The sequence below is a fragment of the Petaurus breviceps genome, unplaced genomic scaffold (assembly GCF_028583685.1).
Source record: "Petaurus breviceps papuanus isolate PSGF00001 unplaced genomic scaffold, PetGlider_PUasm1.0 189, whole genome shotgun sequence".
NCBI lineage: Eukaryota > Metazoa > Chordata > Mammalia > Diprotodontia > Petauridae > Petaurus > Petaurus breviceps.
In genome coordinates, this window is record NW_027185809.1 from 871,420 (window position 1) to 893,512 (window position 22,093).

Consider the following 22,093-nt stretch of genomic DNA (forward strand, 5'->3'; position numbering starts at 1 on the left):
AGCACATTCTTATGTTAACCACTGTATTCTGGAGGTATTTAGGGGATTGGGAACACCTTAGGAACTGGAAAAAACTAGCTAGCATTTGAACTAAGACTTGAAGGAAGCCAGGTGTAGGGGATGAACTTTTGTTGCCACAGAAAACATGTAATATATACCAGAGAGTCTTTTAGAGGGAAAGTCTTGGGAATATTGATTAATACTAAACACCACTGGATGTGGGCGCCTGCTTATCAGCAAAGGTAAACATCTCCTTCTTTGTACTTTGTATAAAATCAACTACCCCAAAGGGGACTTCATTCCACAACACTGTTGTGAATGTTAGGACTCTCCTTGTGGTATTGTTGAAGGAAACTTAAACTTCTTGGGTTCCACCTCTTAGCTAGTGAGAAAATTCCTTTAAAAGAATTTATGACTTGTTGATGTTGACCCAAGGGGGATGGGATTTAGGTGTTTTCAGATAGGCTGTGAACCTAGGCAATGAGAACAGGGGGAAAATTCTCATTGGGAACAGCATAAATAGCTTTGCATTTATCTGAGCAAGCCTAATCTGTTAGGGTGTTACTCATTCATTTGGAATGAATTGTAAAACAAATGTAAAGAGAACTTTCCTGGCTTCACAATGAGTATTGTTCTTTCTAGAGTGAGTATGTTTCTCACACAGGGAAGTCAGAAGGAAATGTGAAGAGAAAACATTGGAGGCATGGAGGAGACAGCCCTTGTATAAAATTGGAGATGGAGTGTTTTCTTCCTTGAGGAACATAAAGAAGGCCAGTGTCACTAGAGCAAAGAATATGTAGAGAGGAATAAAGTGTGAGAAGACTGGAGAGGCAGGAGGGCTTCAAATTACTAAGGGCTTTATGCCATTTCTAGGATGGAGAGAAAGCTGTCCAAACCAGCGTAGTGGCCATGGTCTCAGATGTATCTCTCTACCAAATGAGGTAACATTTTTAGAGATCTTGAACAAGGAAAACATATCAATACAGTTTGGAGTTAACATTCCCAAATAGTCCCTACCCAGTTTCTTCCTGGATCATTTCCCTCAAGGATTGATTTTTTTTTAAAATTTGTTTTAATCAGCCAATATCCACCTTCTTACTCTCCCATTCCAAAAATACCCATCCCTGTCCCTCATTGAGAACATAGGAAAAATAAAACCCATTGCTATGTATACTTAAACTAAATTTTTACATTGACCATATCCTAAAAAATATGTCTCATTCTGCATTATGAGTCCTCTCTGAGGAAGTAAATGGCCTGTTTCATGATTAGTCCTCTGGTCACTACACCGATTAGAGTTTGGCACAATAGTATCTTAACACATTTATATACCATAACTTGCTTATTCATTCCCCAATTTGTAGCCACCCCCTCAGATATTCTTTGCCATCCCTAAAAGAGTTAAATATTTGGGGCGGCTAGGTAGCGCAGTGAGGAAGAACACTGGCCCAGGAGTTGGAAGAACCTGGGATCGATTCTGGCCTCAGATTAACACCCACACAAAATAGCTGGCATGTAACCTTGGGCAAGTTACTTAACCCCAATTGCTTTAAAAAAAAAAAAAGAGTTAAATATTTTTGTACATCCTTTTGCTTAGAAGTAATCCCTTCCTTGATCAGTCCTCTCTAATTCCCCCTCCCTCTTCTTCCCTTTTCCTCCTGTTTCATTGTTCAAGTTTCATTGTTTCAAGTGAAATGTATTTCTGTATTCAGTGCTCTGTGTGTGTGTGTATGTACACGTTTCTTTTGAAAATGAGTTCAAATGAGAGTGAGGTTCAGGTATCAGCTGCTTAGCCCCCACTCTTGTCTCCTTATTTTTATAGATGTAGACTTGTTACATACATACCTTGGTTATGTGAGATGATTTCTTAATCTTCCTTTCCCTTCCCCCACCCCTTCAGTGCATTCCTCTTTCTCTTTTCCATTCTTTTCTTACGATCTTCACAATATAACAGAACCACTCCCAGGCCTTCTGTAGTTGGACTCCCTCTGAATCTTAATGATGTTAAGGTTCCGAGTGGACATAATGTCCATATTTGAATGTAAGCATGTTATCCTTCATTCGTCCTTTTATCATTCATTGTTCATAGGAGTTTGCTTTTTTATGTTTTTCTTCAGTCCTGTACAGTTTGTGCTTCCTAGCTTCTCTGTACCTCAAATCAGGAATGCTGGGGGTTCGTTAAAAGGTTTACTTTTTACCCTGTGTAGTATTATGTTCACTTTTGCTGAGTAAGTTATTTGTGGCTGCAAGCCTGTCTATATTCTTTACGTCCTAGAATATTGTATTCCAGTTCTTCTTTATGATAGAGACTGTTGAATGGTGTATTGTCCTTATTCTATCTCCTTGGTACTTGAATTCTTTGTTTCTGGTTGTTTGCAGTATTTTTTCTTTGACCTAGAAACGGTAGTTTTGCTTTGACGACCACTATTTTGGCTTTACTTTTTGTGGTTTATTTCAGGAGGTTACTGGTAGCTTCTTTCTGCTTATACTTTACCCTCTGGTTTGAGGAAATCTGGGCAGATTTTTTTTTTCCCCCTAAAGATTTTTTGAAAATGATGTCTAGGCTCCTTTTTTTTTGGTCATGGTGTTCAGATAGTCCAATGATTGTTATTTTTTTTTTTCCTTCTTGACCTGTTTTCCAGGTCAGTTGTTTTTGCTGTGAGATCACTTACATTTTCTTACATTTTTTTCAGCCTTTTTGGGGGACTTTTTTTTCCCAATTGAGAAATTTATTTAAACAGATCAAATAGAATAGGTGCCTCCTTGTCTCTAAACTTAAAAGAAGATGTTGGGCCTCTTGGTAGTAAAGTGTGACTTGCGCTGGCGACGCAGAACTTTGTGGGGCAGAGGGAACTTGATTTTGGAGTCATGAAACTGCTTGACTGTGGGCAGGCGGCATTTGCTGGCAGGAATTTCTTCGACTTTCATGATCTGGATGGAGTGAGCCCAGGCACGGTGACGGGCTCCTGTATCTCGGTAGCACTGAGTGACGGCACCAGCAGTGGTCAGGTCCCTGTGCTCCCTGTACATGTTGTGGGTCCCACTCCTGGACTCATAGCACAGTCAGATGCCAAAGTTTTTCACTCTAAGAGGGGACTTTTCAAAGACCTGGCCTCAGTATACGATTTCTCCAGAAGACTTCTTCATCGTTTTCAGCTGGGAAACAAAGTACCAGAATCAGGATTTTACTACAACATGATTAGGGGCAAAAATCCTCATGCAATAAAGAGGCAGCACCAGGCTCTTGGGAGTGGGAAGGCAGCACCCAACTACCTTATACTCTCTCAAGTGCCCAAGGCCTTCATGGGGCTGCCGTTTCACACCCTGCCAACCCGCAAAAGGGCTGGGACTTTGTTTTAACATTTCTTGTTGTGTGGGATACAGAGACCCTAACCCAAATTGACTACTTGGAGGCCTCTCAAAGTGAAGGTAGAAAGTTTTATTAGAATCTTTCGAGAAGCGGGCGGTCCAGTCTCTGAAACAATGCCCAGGAGAGGAGGCCAAGATGGGTTAATAAGCAAAGGTTACACACCCCTCCCAAACATTAATCTAATTATTACTAATGAGGCTCTCATTTTGTTAGATAACATACATAATACATGAGGTCCACTACGCAAGCGCAGTCACAACCTCAGAATACTGATCCCCCTTCAGTCCAACCTAGATGTGTCCTTATCTGGGCCTGAGTGTCCCAAGGCCGCTGTTCACTTTCTGATTGGTCAAATCCACCTGCTGCTGCCAACATCACTTCATTTTTAGTATTGTCTAGGAGTTCTCTGGGAACTCAAACTTCTTCCCAAGGCTACTGATTGATACTTTTTATCAGTAGTCTTGTTTCAGCAATTCTTGCAGTTCTGTAGAAACTTAACCCTTTATTACCTCTCACACTGCCATTCCTTTTCTCAAACTAGAAACACCTCTAATTTGCTCTCAATAGTTAATCTAATCAATTGTATTAATACTCAGTAGCTCTTACATTACCTTGAAATACACAGTGACATGTGTGTGTGTGTGTGTGTGTGTGTGTGAACAATACTGAACCTAGTTACAAAATATAAGGAAGTAATAAGAATATATATAGGATATTCAGAATGGGGAAACTTCACTGCAAGTCATCTCTCACATTGTGACATGGAATCAATTGACTTTTATTTGTTCCATTTGAATTTTCAGGGAGTTTATTACTTGGGCAAGGTTTTGTAACTCTTGTGCCAAGCTGCTAATTCCCTTTTCAATTCCTTCCTTCATTGCTCTCATTTCTTTTCCAGTTTTTACTTCAAGCTCTAATTTCATTTATAAAAAATATCTTATAACTTCTTTCAGGAATTCTAGTTGAGTTTACGCCCAAGCTATGTTTTACTCTGAGGCAGTGCTTGGGATAATAGCAATAGCAACAACAGCAGTTGAGCCTGCTAGGTGCCATGTACTGTGGTGAGCACTTTACAGTTATTATCTCATTTAATCCTCATAAACCTAGCAAGTAGGTCCTTTTATTATCTCCATTTTACAGAGGGAAACTGAGTGACCTGCCCAGGGTCACACAGCTAGCTAGTAAGCTTCTGAGGTGGGATTTGAACTCGGGTCTTCCTGATTCCAGGCCCATTGCTCTCTCTACTGCACAACCTAGGTGCCCCATAATGGTAGATGTTTTAGAGTCATTCTTTCCTGCATTTATGTCTTCAGATTCTTTGCCACTATAAGACCTCATTATGATGGGGTTCCTTTTTTTGATTGCTGACTCTTTCAGCTCACTTCTCCACTCCAGAGTTGATGTTACAGCTTGGTGTTATGGCATTTTTGGAAGGAAGGCCTGGGCTGGTCCTGTTGCTGATTTCTTGGGATATTGAGTGTTGTATTATTCCAGGATCTCAGGCTGAGGACCTTCAAATGCTCTCAAAGTGGTCTGATCCAAGGATTACATTTAGTTGCTGCTCTCCCCCTGCCCCAGCTGTGTTGACTCAGAGTGGCAGAACTGTAGTCTCCCCTTTGGTCTGGGGTTCTTGCCTTGGTTATTCCTCAGCAGGCTGGGGTAGATATTGAAAGTGGGACCCTGCTTTGTGACGACCACTTGAGCCCTACCACTGATGCTGCCTTCTGAACTTGGTCTCTTTTTTGTACATCATTCAGGGCCCCTTATTAGAAAACATGAGCACGTCCCTTTCTCGTTGAGCCCTGCATCTGTGACCAGGGACTGGGTAGTGGGAAACAAAGCCACTGGTTGGCACCGATCTCCATTGTTGTGTCCTGTTATGACGTATCCGTGTCTTGGTGTGGATCTCCTTTTGCCATGGTGCTTAACCTCTCTCTGGGTGCTAGAATGCCCCAGGGGCAGCATAGTGCTAGCTTAACCCCATCTCTAGTGTTCAGAGACCTTTCTGTCTCCCTGTACTGAGCTGGTCTGGGATAAAGGACTCACTGACTTTTTCTGGGTTTCTCCATTAGGATTCGATCTGGTTAATTTTCTAAATATTTTAGGAAGAATTTGTAGAAGAGAGCTCGCTGCATCGTTTCCTGTCATGCAGCTATCTTGGCTCTTTCCCTTTTCATATTTGTTCCTCACTGCACATTAATTTTCCATTGCATTCTTCTGCCATAATTTATTTAGCGCATCCCTAGTCATTGGCTATCAGCTTTGTTTCAATTCCTTATAACCACAAAATGTTCTGTGATGAAAAAAAATTTTTTTTTTTGCCTTTTGGAGGGCAATTGGGGTTAAGTTACTTGCCCAAGGTTACACGGCTAGTGTTTTTGTGTTAAGTGTCTGAGGTCGGAACCAAACTCAGGTTCTCCTGATTCCGGGGCCAGCGCTTACTCACTGTGCCACCTAGCCACCCTGCAATGAAAATTTTGCTATATATAAGACCACCTCCTTGGGTTATATGTCTAGCAGTAGATTATCTGAGTTTCTTGATTTCTTTTTCAATACAGTGTTATACTTTTTTGTATTTACTTTATAATTTTCATTTGTCTATAATTTTATGTTATTATTTTTTCAACTTGTAGAAATGAAACGATGCAACTCAAAAGAACCATCGTCCTTAACAGAAGAAGAATTTCGGTTATGGAATAAACTATATAGATTAAGAGAAAGTGATGAAATTAAAGAAATAATACTGCCCAAATCTAAGTTTGAATCATTACAAGATGAGGAAGATACGTCAGTAAGTAGAACTTTTACATATAATCATCTATGTGGAAAGTATACTTAACTAGAAGCCAGGAGCTGTCAGTGAAAGCCCCAACTCTGCCATCATCCAAGTGAATATACTTTGTCAAGTCATTTACCCTTTGTCAACCTCAGTTTACTCCTGTAAAATGAAGAGTTTATATTAATAAAGGAACTTTCAGGATTGTTTCCAGCTGTAAAATTTGGTGATTTTGTACTTTTTCACTGGATTGCTTACAAATTAGCAGAAAGTCACACGATTAATACCTAATTAAAACAAAAACAAAAAATAACTTAATCATTAAGAGACTTCTAGGTAGAACAATGAATAGAGTGCTGGACCTGGAATCAGAAAGACCTCAGTTAACTGCTGTCTGCCTCAGTTTCCTCATCTGTGTGTGGGATAGGGAGACGCTAACCCAAATTGACTACTTGGAGACCTCTCAAAGTGAAGGTAGAAAGTTTTATTAGAATCTTGCGAGAAGCGGGCAGTCCAGTCTCTGGAACAATGCCCAGGAGTATAGAAGTTAAAGCTGGGTTAAATAAGCAAGGGTTACACTCCCCTACAAAACATTAACCTAATTATTACTAATGAGGCTCTAATTTTGTTAGATAATATACATAATACATTAGGTCCACTACGCAAGCGCAGTAACAACCTCAGAATACTGATCCCCCTTCAGCCCAACCTAGATACATCCTTTTCTGGGCCTCAAGGCCACTGTCTGTTTCCTGATGGGTCAAATCCACCTGCTGCTGCCAGCTCCTTCCATTCTACATTATTTCATTTTAGTATTATCTAGGAGTTCTCTGGGAACTGGGGACTTAACTTCTTCCCAAGGCTACTGTCTGGTACTTTTTATCAATAGTCTTGTTCAGCAATTCTTGTCGTTCTATAGAAGCTTAACCCTTTGCTACCTCTCACACTATCATTCCTTTCCCCACACTAAAAACAATTCTAATTTGGTCTCAATACTTAATCCATTCAATCGTATTAATACTCAGTAGCTCTTAATATTACCTTGAAATACACAGTGACTTACCTATATGTGGGGAAACAATACTGAACTTAGTTACAAAATCCAAGGAAGTAATAAGAATGTATATGTGATATTCAGAATGGGGAAATTTCGCTGCAGTTCCTTCCACACATCTGTAAAATGGGGATAACAGTATTGGGTGAGCTCGATTTGCATTTTGTCCAATGACCTAGTGCAACTTCCTGTTTTCATTGGGAGTTTGGAGGGTGACTGTGGATGACGATTGTTGACTAGTCTGACTGAGTCTGTGTGGTTGGGTTTGTTTGTTTTTGTTTTTGGCTAAGGTTTGTTTCATTGTTTTTCTTATGAGGGAGGGTACTGAGAAGAAGGCATGTTGGAAATTGACTGATGTGAAAAGAAGTTATCAGTCAGACCATAAAATCTCTGCATCGTGCCAAATTTGTGTTTTTTTTTTTTAAGCAATTGGGGTTAAGTAACTTGCTCAAGGTTACACGTCCAGTTATTACTTCTGGGTGTGGTGCTAAGTATCAGAGCCCTAAATATCAGAACCCCATCAGAGCCCAGGTCATTCCAACTCTGGGGCCAGTGCTCTTCCTCACTGAGCCACCTGGCCACCCCTAAGCAATTGGGGTTAAGTAACTTGCTCAAGGTTACATGGCCAGGTGTTTCTGGGTGGGTGCTAAGTGTCTGAGGCTGGATTCGATCTCCAGGTCATCCCGACTCTGGGGGCCGGTGCTCTTACTCACTGTGCTACCTGGCCGCCCTGCCATGTTCTTTTTTGATCTTCATTAATTGTATGTATGCATGTTGTGTTTGCTTAACATTATTTCCTATAAACCAATGATTCTAAATTTTCTACAGTATGAGGAACCTTTTAAATACCAATTTTCCTGACTATCACACGATTTTTATACTTGTTGGAATTTATTGAGAACATTTATTGAGAAAATACATAATGCAAGGAATTACTCATCCTTTTAGAATAAATTTATTTTACTGTGTTTTACACATAAGGCAGTGTATTATAATGGTTAGAGAACTGGCCTCAGAGTCAGATAAATCTATTCCTATGTACAGCCTCTGGCATGCTGGCTATGTGACTCACTCAGTATCTCAGTGTGCCAGACATCTTTTTCAAACTCTAACAGAGAAGCTGCCAGTCTGAATCAGTAGAGGGTTTTTCACCAGGAACTGCCTATTTGTATTGATGAAATCACTGGTCTCTTAAAAGAAAATCTGCATACATTAAAAAAAAATGTGTACACTTGAGAATATTATTTGATTTGCAGAAGGTACATTTGCTTATTTGATATGAGTTTTTTTTAAAACAAAATGTCTCTCTTGAAATAACTGCCACCTCTCAGGGGTCTGCAGCCTGTAGGTTGGAATTCTCATACAAATATTTCAATATTATTAATTAATTAAGTTTTTATATTAGTTGTTTTAAATAGCTGTATTGTATCATATAGTGCTAACATTCTGTGGATTGTCTAATTGTTCTGTTACTAGTGGGTATTCAGTTAAGTTTTTTAACATTGTAGATTTTATTTTTGTGAATAGCTTTGTATAGATTAACCTTTCTTTCTCTTTGGCCTTTTAAACTTTTAAAAAATGGAAAAAAATAAAATAATTAGTTCATTTTTATTTTTAAAAAAACTAACCTTTTGTTGATGCTATTTATTTTTATAGTGGAATGGAATTGTGATCTTTGTCTCATTATCTTTTCTGACTCTTGCCCATGTCCTCTCATAAGTTTACCCCTGGTGGTCTATCCATTGTTCTGTAAGTATTGTTTACATTTCCAGACATGGTGAAGGTACTACTAGAGCACTCTCATCCCTTGCATTTTTTTTAAGTTAATTTAATTATTTTTAATTTTCAACATTCGCTTCCATAATTTTTTTTTTTTGCTTTTTGGAGGACAACAGGGGGTAAAGTGACTTGCCCGAGGTAACACTGCTGACTTTTGTGTGTGTGTGTTAAGTGTCTGAGATTGGATATGAACTCAGGTCCTCCTGACTCTAGGGCTGGTGCTCTATTCACTGCGCCACCTAGCCGCCCCACACTTCCATAAGTTTTAAATTTTCTCTCACTCCTCCTTCCCCAAGATGGCATACAATCTGATATAGGCTCTGCGCATAACGTTTTTTTTTTAATGCTTTATTAACTTCTGATTTACATCATTCATTTCTGCCAGATTTTGAGTTGCAAATTTTCTCCCCGTTTTTCCCCTACCCACCGCCCCAAAACAGCAGTCCCACAGGATATCCCCTCCTCCCATCTGCTCTCTCCCATATCTTCTCCCATACCCCTTTCGACTTTTCCAGTGGATCTCTATGCCCTAGTGCCTGTATATCTTATTTCCCAATTACATGTAAGATGGTATTAATAATAATATATATATATAAATATATATATACACACACATAGATATATATTTGAATATTTGATTTTAAAACTTTCAATTCCAGATTCATTCCCTTCCTTCCTTGTCACCCACCCTTACTGGGAAGATACGCAGTTCAGTATAGGTTGTACATGTGTGGCTAATGCAAAACAATAACATAGTAGATATATTGTAAAAGACTGACTATATTTCCCTCCCTCCTATCCCACCTCCGACTTGTTCTATTCTCTACTTTGATCCTGTCTATTTTCAAAAGTGGGTGCTTCCAACTTCCCTCCCCCACAGCCTGCCCTCCCTTCCATCATCCCCCCTCTCATCCCCTTCCCCCCCTACTCTCCTGGAGGGTGAGATACCCTATTTAGTGTGTATTTCACTCCCTCCTCAAGCCAAAGTCAATGGGAATAAGGTTGACCCATTCCCTTTTGCCTTCCTAATCTTCCCCTCCAGTGTAACCATTTTCCCTTGCCTCTTCTGTATGAGATAGTTTACCCCAATCTGTCTCTCCCCATCTCTCACCTCTTAATTTCACCTTTTAAGTATCATCCCTTCCTGTTAAATTGGTCCTGTGCCCTCTATCTATGTATACCTGTAAATATATATACACACATTCACATATGTATTCATATGCCCATATACCCTCATATATAGACATATATATATATATATATATTTCTAATCCCTTCAACTACTGAGAAAAGTTACATAAGTTAAAATTATTGTTTTTTCCATGTAGGAATGTTAATAGTTCAACTTTGATAAGTTCCTTATGATTCCTTTTCCCTGTTTACCTTCTCATGCTTCTCTTGCTTCTTGTATCTGAATGTAAAATTTTCTATTCAACTCTGGTTTTTGCATCAAGAATGCTTGAAAGTCCTCTATTCCACTGAATGACCATATTTTCCCCTGAAACATGATACTCTGTTTTGCTGGGTAGGTGAGTCTTGGTTTTAATCCCAGCTCCTTTGCCCTTGGGAATATCATATTCCAAGCTCATTGATCCCTCCGTGTAGAAGCTGCCAGATCCTGGGTTATCCTGATTGTGTTTCCACAATATTCAAATTGTTTCTTCCTGGATGCTTGTAATATTCTCTCCTTAATCTGGGAATTCCAGAACCTGGCTATAATATTCCTGGGAGTTTTCTTTTTGGGATCTTTTTCAGGAGGTGATCAGTGGATTCTTTCAACCTCTATTTTGCCCTCTGGTACTAAAACATCAGGGCAGTTTTCTTTGAGAACTTCCTGGAGGATGATTTCTAGGTTTCTACTTTGATTATGGCTTTCAGGCAGTCCAACAATTTTTAAATTATCTCTCCTGGATCTATTTTCCAGGTCAGTGGTTTTTCCCATGAGATATTTCACATTGCCTTCTGTTCTTTCATTTGTTTGGATCTGTTTAATAGCATCTTGATTTCTCATAAAGTCATTAGCTTCCATTTGCTCCAATCTAATTCTGAAGCAATGATTCTCCTCATTGAGTTTTTGAGATTCTTTTTCCGTCTGGCAAATTCGGCTTTTTAAGGCATTCTTCTCCTCATTGCCTTTTTGGGCCTCTTTTGCCATTTGAGTCAGTCTGTTTTTTAAGGTATTATTTTCCTCAGTCAGGCTGTTGACTCTCATTTCATAATTTTCTTGCATTGTTCTCATTTCTCTTCCCAGTTTTTCCTCCACTTCTCTTATTTGGTTTTCAAAATCTTTCTTAAGGTCCTCCATGGCCTGTAACCAGATTGTATTTTCCTTTGAAGCTTTTGGTGCAGGAGTTCTGACTTCACTGTTTTCCAAATAGGAGTGTATTGTTGGAATCTTCTGTCTGCTTTGTTTCCTTTGCCTGCTCATTTTGCCACTCAATTACTTAACTTTTGGGCTTTTTGCCACAATAGGACTCTGCCACCAGATAGGGGAGCTTTCGTCCCAAATGCTGGGGTTTTCTCAGCTGCCAGAGGTATTAGATGGGTCCCCTCTCTGAGTTCTTCACACCCTCTGGCAAGCTGGACACATACCCCAGAACCTCCACCTTAGACTGCAATCCAGATCCAAGCAGGTTAAAGCAAGAGCGATTACTCCTCAGACTGGTGCTTGGTCCCCCTACACTCTGTAGGCCAAGAGCTGAAGCTGCCACCTGGCGCTGGCTGGCTGTGCCAGTGTCTCAGAGGCTTTTTTGCCCTGGGGGTAAAAGCCATGCACTCTCACTTACTGGTCCCAAAGTCCAGACTGGACTGACCTCTCACTTTGTCCTTTGTGCCTATGTGTTGATAAATCTGGAAATGGCTGCAGCTGCTGCTGATCTGGAGTCCCTCTGGCCAGTGGCTGGTCAGGCCCGCCCTGGGGCTAAAGCCTCGGTGTGGGGCTGGGCTCAGCTCCCAGAGCGCTGTGCTGGATTCCTGCAGGCCTGCCGGGCTGTCCTCAGCAGGAAGTTAGTTTCTCTGTGTTATTTTGTGGGTTCTGCAGCTCCAAAGTTTGTTTAGAGTCCCCTTTTTATATGGATTGGGGAGGGTGGAAGCCGAAGCTGCGGGAAGGTTGTGCTTCTACTCTGCCATCTTGGCTCCGTCCCAGAAGTGGAGACATTTAGCTTGGAGAAAAGAGGAACCAGAGGGAACTCATAACATTTTCTTAAGCATATTTCCCTATTAGTCGTGTTGTATAGAAATGTTAGAATGAACGGGAGGAACCATGCAAAGAAAAAAAACAGAACAAAAAGAACAGTCTGCTTCACTTTGCATTCAGACCCCATAGTTCTTTCTCTGTATATGGTAGCGTTTTCCATCATGAGTCCTTTGGAATTGTTTTAGGACCTTGCATTGCTGAGAAAGGCTAGGTGTGTCAAAGCCAGTAATTGTTCATTATGGTTGTTACTGTGTACAGTATTCTCCTGGTTTTGCTTATTTCACTCAGGATCAGTTCACATAAGTCTTTCCAGGTTTTTTTCAAGTCCCCCTGTTCATCATTTCTTTTAGCACAATAGTATTCCTTTACATTCATATACCACAACTTGTTCAGCCATTCTCCATTTGATGGGCATCCCCTCAATTTCCACTTCTTGGCCACCACAAAAAAAGCTATCAATATTTTTGTACAGATGAGTCCTTTTCCCATTTTTATGATCTCTTTGGGATATGGCCCTAGAAGTGGTATTGCTGGGTCAAAGGGTAATGCACATTTTTATAACCCATTGGGTATATTTCCAAGTTGCTCTCCAGAATGGTTGGATCAGCTCACAACTCCACCAACAATGAATTCGTGTTCCACCTTTCTCACATCTTCTCCAACATTTATCATTTTCCTGTTTTGTCATATTAGCCAATCTGATAGGTGGTACCTCAGAGTTGTTTTGATTTGTACCTCTCTAATCAGTAGTGATTTAGATCATTTTTTTTCCATATAACTATAGATGGCTTTAATTTCTTCATCTGAAAAATGCCTGTTCATATCCTTTGACCATTTATCAGTTGGGGAATGACTTGTATTCTTGTAGATTTCACTCAGTTCTCTATATTATTTTGGAAATGAGGCCTTTATCAGAGACACTAGTTGTAAAAATTCTTCCCCAGTTTGCTGCTTTCCTCCTAATCTTGGTTGCATTGACTTTGTACAAACAGTTTCCAACTTAATGTAATCAAAATTATCCATTTTCATTTCATAATGTTCTCTATCTCGTTTGGTCATAAATTCCTCCATTCTCCATAAATCTGACATAAATCTTGCTCCCCTAATTAATTTATAGTATCAGCTTTTATATCTAAATTGTGTACCCATTTTGACTGTATTTTGGTATATGGTATCAGATGTTGGTCTATGCATAGCTTCTGCCAAACTATTTTTCAGTTCTCCCAGCAGTTTTTGTCAAATAGTGAGTTCTTATGCCAGAAACTGGTGTATTCCTTGCATTTCTTGATAACCATCTTTTATTCCTGTTCTTCTTTGTAGTTCCTTGTTGGTTACATGTTACAGCTTCCTCCCATCTTTCATACAACTTTACATTTCCCTCTGAACTATAATAATTTTTAACTCTTTGGAATCAGTTTTTTTTAATACCACAATCATTTCCAAAAATATAATACCCTCCTTTGCTACCCATGGAAACTTTGCTTGTAACAAGAAAAAACAGTCAAGTAAAACTAACCAACACTGTATACAGTGTTAGCATAGGTAACCTTTTTCACCAAGGAGAAGAGGGAAATGTGTTTTCTTAACTTTTTCTCTGCCTGGATCAGGCTTGGTCATTAAATTTCTTTTTTTTTTTTTGTTCTTCCATTTAAATTTTACTCATTGTAGGGGCAGCTAGATGGCACAGTGAATAAAGCACCAGCCCTGGAGTCAGGAGGACCTGAGTTCAAATGCGGCCTCATACACTTAATACAAAAAAACTAGCCATGTGACCTTGGGCAAATCACTTAACCCCAATTGCCCTCCCAAAAGCAAAAAAAAAAACCCCAAAAAACAAAACAAAAAAAAATTGTACCCATTGTATGTATTATTTTTCTGCTTTTGCTTATCTCACTTTGTCTCAGTTCATGTAAGCCTTCTCATGTTTTTCTGAATTCTTCATAGTCATTGTTTCTCACAGTACACTAATAGTTTGTTAAGTTCACTGTACCACAGTTTGTTTAGCCATTCCCTACTTGATCGGCATCTTGAATTTTATTATCCTGGACCAAGTCAGTTAACTTCCCTAAACCTCAGTTTCTTAATCTGTAGCTGAGAGAGTTGTACTAGATGGTGTTTGAGATACCCTTCCAGCTCTAAATTTGTGAACCTGTGATTCTTTTTTTTTTGTTTTTTGCCTTTTGGAGGGCAGTTGGGGTTAAGTAACTTGCCCAAGGTTACAGGGCAATTTTTTTTTTTTTTTGTGGGTGTTAAGTGTCTGAGGTCAGAACTGAACTCGGGTCCTCCTGACTCCGTGGCTGGCGCTTTACTCACTGTGCCACCTAGCCGCCCCCTAAACCTGTGATTCTTTATTTCCTGTTTTTCCCTACCACCAAAAGTACTGCCATGAATATTTGGATGTGTGTAGGGCCTTTCTTTCCGTCTTTGATCTCTTTGGAGTATGTAGTCTTATGTCCAAAGGTATGACTTTTCTTGTATAATCCTAAGTTTTTTTTTTCTAGAAGAGTTGAAGATGCTCACTGTTCTAAAAGGAGGGCACTTGTCATTCTGCAGTGCCAACACATCACATCTTTTTCATCTTTGTCAGTTGGCAAAAGTTATGAGGTTGACAAAACCTTAGTTTTGTTACAATTTAATTTTATTGGTCATTTGGAGCAGTCCATCTATGTGGTTGCTGATAGTTTATAGTTATTTTTTTGTTAACTTTCTTTCCTTTGGTAACTCATGTATTGGTAAATTTTTCTTTTTTTTTCTTTTCAATAAGCAGTTGGTAAAATTCCAGTGGTATAGGGGAAATGAGATGATACTTATTAGACCTGGAGATCAAGAGAAGATACTGGCCTCAGGAAATTTTAACCTTGGAGAGATGGGCAAAATTTGAAAATGTCTGCCAACTTTTTATGAAAGACCTGTTTTATTCACAAAATAATGGGATTTTTGAGTTGGAAAGAATATTAGTGATTATCTAGCTCAATCTATACCCCAAATAATACCGTATTATAGTACACCCCACAAATTGTCATCCAGCCATTACTTGAGCCCATTATGTCTCAAGACAGCCCACTCCATTTTCTGATATATTTTATCATTGAAAGCTTTCTTGACATAAAGCCTAAATTTGCCTCTTTGCAGCGTCTAGCTATTGCTCTTGATTTTGTTCTTTAGGGCCAGACAGTTTAATTCTTCTCACAGTCTTTCAAATGAAGACAGCTTATATGCCCCAGAGCCATCTCTTCTCCAGGCTAAACCTCTAGTTCCAGGGGTGGGGAACCTGCATCCTTGAGGCAGCATGTGGCCCTCTAGGTCCTTGGGTGCAGCCTTTTGACTGAGTCCTGGTTTTATGAAACAAATCCTTTTATTAAGGGGATATGTTCTGTGAAGTTTCTTCACAGCTCTAGTTTCTTTAATCAGTTATTCAAACAGCAAGCATTTATATTTAGGGTCTACTTTTACTAGGCACTGTGCTGCATACTGGAAATATAAAACCAAATAAATGAAACAATACTTCTTTTATTCCCTCTAATATTTATTTATTGAATTTTTTGGTTGTCAGCATTCACTTTTTTTTTAATAAGATTTTGAGTTTTAAATTTCCTATCCTCCTTCCTTCCCCCTCTAAGATGGTGTGCAGTGTGATATAGGCTATATATGTACAGTCATATTAAACATATTTCCACGTTAGTCATGTTGTAAAGAATTAAAACCAAAGGGGGAAAACAAGAGAAAATATTATGCTTCAATCTGCATTTAGATCCCATAAATCTCTGGATGTGGGTAGCATTTTCAGTCATGAGTCTTTTGGGATTGTCTTAGATTTAGCTTTTCTCAGCAATGCAATGAACTGTCAAAATTGTTCATTACACAGTGTTACTGTGATTGTGTACATTGTTTTCCTGGTTCTGTTCACTTCACTCAGCATCAGTTCATGTAAATCTTTCGAGGTTTTTCGGAGTTCCACCTGCTCATCATTTCTTATAGCACAGTAATACTCCATTATGTTCACGTGCCACACCTTGTTCAGCTATTCCCGAGTTGATGGGCAAACCTTCAATTTCCAATTCTGGGCTACTACAAAAAGAGCTGCTATCAATATTTTTGTACACATGGGTACTTTTCCCATTTGTATGATCTCTTTTGAGGTATAGAAATGGTATTGCTAGATTGAAGGGTATGCACAGTTTTATAACCCTTTGGGTACATTCCAAATTGCTCTGCAGAATGAACAGCGCCTATTTCTAAGGCATTTACATTCTATTCAGGGAGACAACATATGCTTAGAGATACACACACTTATACAAAATAAATACAAGGTAATGGTGGGGAAGGGCACCATCACCTGGAGAGATCAGGAATCACCTTAGGGAGGTTTTTGCTGGTTGGTTTGTTCAGCAAGTATTTACTGAGAACAAAGAAGTTTTTCCTACCAAAATTTGGTTTCAGATATTTGTGCAAATGCAACTCTGAATGCAGGAGTATGCTGTGGCTTGATCCTCTTGCAGATGCTTTTCTTCTGGTATTAACTTAGAAATTTTTACACATTGTGGAGTTTAAAATTTGTTTTCTTTTTATGAACTTTATAAACATGAACATTTTCTTAGGGAAAGAGCAGGAGAAATGCTAAGTAACCTCTATCCTTAAACCTTCCTACTTCTTCAACCCGTTGTCTTATATTCTCCCCTTTTCAGCCAGATTTCTTGAAAAAGATGTCCATGTTTGCTGCCTTTATTGTCTTCTTGATTTCTTCTCAGCTCTTTGTAGTCTGGTTTCTGACCTTATCACTCAACTAGAACTGATTTCTCCATAGATGTCAATAATTAATTGTCAAATTTGATGATATTTTCTAACTCCTCTTACTTCTTAACATACCTGCTGCATATGGTACTGTTCATTACCCTCTGTTCCTGGATACTTTCTCTTTTCTGGAGTTTGGTGCTGCTGCTCTCCCCTGGTTCTCTTGCATGTCTAAGTATTTCTTCTCGGTGTCCTTTTTTGGCTCATTGTTCTTGTCATACCTCCTAACTGCCCACAATTCCCAAGCTTTTGTTCTTGACACCTTTTTCTTTTGGTAAAATATTACTTCTGTGGAGATGACATGTGTGTGTGTGTTTAGGAGATCTTAACATGTACAAAACTGACATTCATTATCTTTTACTCAAACCCTCCCTTCTTCCAAACTCACTCATTTCTGTGAAAGGTAACACCATCCTTTCATTCTTCCACATTTGTAACCTCAGCAATATCTTGAACTGTTCACTCTCCCTTGTTGCACAATTGACTTGCCAAATCTTACCATTTCTACTTCTATGACATCTTCACATCTCTCCGCTCACACAGCTACCATCTTATTTCAGTCCTTCATCACTTTTTATTTAGACTATTGCAATAGCCTTGTAATTGGTCTCCCCACCTCACATCTCTCACCACTCTAATCGCATGCAATGCTGCCAAGGTAATTTTCCTTAAGCTCAAATCTGACTATTCAGGCCTACAATTGATAAATGTCAATGGCTTCCTATTTCCTCTAGATAAAAAATATAAACTTTTCTATTTAGCTTTTAAAGACTTACATAGCCTCTCCCCAACTACTTTCCAGCCTCATTGGACATTGTAAACCTGTCTGTCACCACCATCCCTCTGCTTTCCCCCGTTCTTCCCCAACTCTTCCATCTTGCCGTACTGGCCTTCTCTCTTACTAACACATGGTACGCCATGTTCAGCCTCTATATGTTTGCTCTACCTGACTTTGATGTCTGCAACGAGCTTCCTTACCTCTGCTTCATAAAATTTCTTTCTTCACACAGTTACCACCTTAGCCAGGCCCTCAACACCTCTTTCTGAGGTTTTGCAACTGCTCTTAATTGGTCTCCTTGCCTCAACTCACTCACCAGTCTAGTTCATGGCTCCAATTCTTCTCTTGGCTGGATCTCATCTTGTGACTCCCCTACTGTAATGGTAATGGAATTTAAAGATCCTCTTGTATTGGCTTGATTTTCTGGTTAAGTGTTAAAACCCAGAGCTTGTGAATCACTTGTGGGATGGACTTGTTGAAGTGAAGAGAGGGGGCTGAACTGGGAGGAGCTGGTGCCTTGGATTTAGAGAGAGGTCCAAGCAGAGAGAGGCCAGAAGAACTTTTGGGAGTAGCATCATGGAGGCTGAGAGAGAGAGAATTGTGGGGGGGAACAGAGTTGCAGAGAGACAGAGAGAACTGCCAGCCACAACCACCTGGACTGCTGAGGGCCAGTTGGAACTGCCCAGGACTTTTGAGAACTGCCACCCACAGCTGTCGAGAACTGAGGAGGCACGACTGTGGTGCCAGTACTTTTTTTGTCTGTTTTGATGTCACTTTGCCAGATTCATCTGCTGGTAAAGGACAGTGCAGAGTTGCAGAGGTTCTGGGACCTTGCTGTTGGTTCAGAAGCCCTGAAGGAGGATTTTCTTATATGTTTACAGAAATCCTGAAGAAGGGTCTTGCTGATGTTTTCAGGGGTCCTGAGACTGTTCTGCAGGCAGAGAGTGAATTGATGAGGACACTGACAATGTATATTGTGGCTTTGTTAAGCTTTGTTTTCCTAGGAATAGAGATTGCTGAGAACTTGCCTTAGGTCAAGATGAAGAAAAGACCACTCCTTGGGTATTGAATGCTGTGATGATATTGTAACCTTGTTGTGGCTTAGGGGTAGATGGTCTTTGTGCTCTCCACTGCCCCTTTGAGAATGTGCTTGATGGTGATGGCTGGGGTGGAAAACTTTTGACTTTTATACTTTTGACTTTATACTTTTTTTTTTTGCCTTTTGGAGGGCAATTGGGGTTAAGTAACTTGCCCAAGGTTACACAGCTAGTTTTTTTTTGCGTGGGTGTTAAGTGTCTGAGACCTGAGCCGAACTCAGGTCCTCCTGACTCCAGGGGTAGGCGCTTTACTCATTGCGCCACCTAGCCACCCCATTACTTTTATACTTTTTATACTTTATGACTGACCAAATGAATGTACTTTTATGATTGGAAACTAATCTCTAGTTGAATAGGAAGAAGACTTTGTGATTGACTAAATGAATGCATTGTCCAGGGGTGAAGTACGTGGACCTTAGTACTTGGCGATTGAATTGAGAATTTACGAAATGACTGAGTTGCCTATGTTTTGATTTTGATTTTCTGTGAGTGTTTTGCCTTAATCTGTGTCCGCCTTTAGAAAAAGTTTGGTTAAAGGAGACAAACAAATAGTAATATAAAAATTACATTATTTATTCATTAGTCCCTTAAGGCTAGCAGTACTTGCACAAGGAGTGCAGAACTAAAGTCCCGACTGAAGGAATCGTAAGACTTTTTATACATTTTTAGAACCATCCCAATTCAGGACGACCATGTCACAAAACTTTATGACTTCTATTTGTGACCATCTATATGTGAAACTTGGTTGTAAATGCAAATTGGCAATGACCAGAGCAGGGTCTATTTACATTTTATGATCTCAGGAGGTCTGTTTTGCTCTCATGTGGAGTAAGTCCCAAGATAAGGGCAATCTCACGTCTGGTCTTTGAAGTTGCTAACACAGGGAAAGGCATTTTTAAATCCACCAAAGCAGTTTGATTAATTCAGACTTCGGCTAAAATATGATTTTTAATGATTATCATCTGTCACTGAATAAATGGAGTTTGATGTGCTCATAACTGGAACCTGGAAGTTGCTTGTGCTTGCTGTTACACCTACTCAATTGATTCCAGTTCTGATTGCCTCTAGGATAAAATACAAAGTCTTTTGTTTCTCAATTAAAGCTCTAATAAGAACCATGAAGCAAGAGAAGAAAAAAATGAAATTAGAATTGAAATATCTCTGGAGGAAAAATGGAAGGCAAAAAAATAGTTTACTGCACAAAGTGAAAAATTATACCCGAGTAGTCACCTCCTTGAAAACCAAATGGAACAATCAAAACTGCCTACACGAGACAATAAAAAATATTAGAAGAAAGTCAAAAGATTGACAGACCTGAAGAAAATTGGAGGTGTCTACTTACCAAAAATAGACCTTGAAAACAAAGTAATTTAAGACATATAATTTAAAAATCATTGGACTTTCCAAAAATAATGTTCAAACAAAAAATCTTGGTTACCATTTATAGAGAAATCATAAAAACTGCTCAGACCACTCATCTCCACTTGACTCTAGTCTATCTTTCTGGTTTCAAACATTTATATTATTCACACTCTGTGATACATCAAAATTAGCCATTTAGACGGCTCTCACACATTGCACTCTATTTCCAACCTTCACTCCTTTGCTCTGATTTTCCCACATGTTTGGAATATACTTCCTTCTTAAAACTTCCGCCAAACTGAGTACCTCTCTTCCTTTAAGATGCAGCATAAGTACTTTCTTCTGCATATAGCTCCTACTGACATCCCAATTCCTAGGACCTTGCTTCCCAAATTATCTTATGTAATTACATTATTCATAAAAGGGCAACTAAATATGCAACTAAAGTTTTTGCCATTTTTCAGAAAATAGGACAGTTAAAGTTGAAACCTGATTCTCTCTACTTTTCCCGACCTCCAAAAGAAAAAGTTGATAAAGAGTTCATTGTAGTCGAAATTCTTGGGTAATTTTGCTTTGAGATTTTAACAATGATGTAAAAAAACCCAAAATTTAATCTGTATTCTCTGTGTGTTTCATTCTTAACCTAGAATTGTGAATCAAGTTCTGGAAGTTATCAGCTGTCTTTGTCTGCGTGGGGAGTTTGGCAAAATCGTCCTTTTCCTACCCATCAAGTTGACCATTCGGATCGCTGCTACCACTTCATAAGTGTGATGAAAATGATAGATCAGATAAGAAATGAAGAAGTATGCGTTTGAATAGTTTTTTCTTCTCTCTTATAACTTAATGCATGTTAATAGATATAATAATTTAATTTGATCTTCATTGTAAACTGAGGCAAATAGATAATTTTGTGGATTATAGGATTAGATTTTTTTCTTTCTACCCTGTGACCTCTATATTAGATAAACTATAGGGAAGGGTAGGTATGGATAGAAGGAAAAAAAGATAGTTATTTGAAAATATCACGTCAGCATATACAGCACACTGTATTTCTAGTAACACTGATTTTAGTGGATTAAATCATTAAATTTCCAAGGCTAATTGAATTCTGACACAGTTTAGAATTCACTTAAATATACTAAAATACATCTTGTAATATCAGTCTTCAGAATTTTTGCCTTATTCAGTATCTTGATTAATCTGTACTATGGTCTTTGCTTTTCTAGGCATTGCTTTTTATATTCCTTGCTATTCTGTCTTACCTAGGATGATCTCTGAATTTTCAAATGAATTTAAGCAAATATAGCATATTATTTTGATTTACTGATTCTTCTTAAGAACTTAACTTTTTTTAATGTACTTTAAAATAGTTCATTTACAGAAAATTTACTTATATTTAACTTTTCCAGAACATATTCACTGTGTAAAGCAAATGTCACCTTCTCTTTAGTCTTTTGATTTACATTTTTATGCATTAACTTTTTAAAATTAAGGGTTTTTTTTTAAATTAATAAGAATTTAGTTTTTCTTCCCATATTCTGTACACGTTGGAAAAACAGATAAAAATAAAACTGTTGTAACAAATACTCATAGTCCAAACAAATGTCCACATTGGCCATGTTAAAATGATTAGTCCATCACCCCTCTGGAGTGAGTTGAATATCATTCTTTATCATTATTCTTCTGGAGTCATGATTGACTAGACTAGAGTTTTTAATTAAGGCTTTCAAAGTTGTTGTTTTTTAACATTTTTATAATGTAAAAATTAAATCTTTCCAGGTTTCTTATACCTTTGTAGTATTCCTTTAAATTCACAAACTGCAATTCATTTGGCCATTCCTCAGTGGTCATCCCCTTAGTTTCTAGTTCTTTGCCACCACACAAAAAATG

The 22,093-nt window shown here is 38.7% G+C and overlaps 1 protein-coding gene across 1 annotated transcript in view; it reads left to right on the forward strand.

Annotated features, from left to right (window-relative positions):
* Positions 1-21,817, forward strand: part of FANCM (FA complementation group M) — a 67,527-nt gene extending 45,710 nt beyond the window's left edge. Inside the window, exons 12-13 of the mRNA XM_069091778.1 lie at positions 6,004-6,161; positions 20,851-21,817. Coding sequence (XP_068947879.1) covers positions 6,004-6,161; positions 20,851-21,018 — 326 coding nt within the window. The 3' untranslated portion in view covers positions 21,019-21,817. The remainder of the gene's footprint in view (positions 1-6,003; positions 6,162-20,850) is intronic.
* The last annotated feature ends 276 nt before the right edge of the window (positions 21,818-22,093 follow it).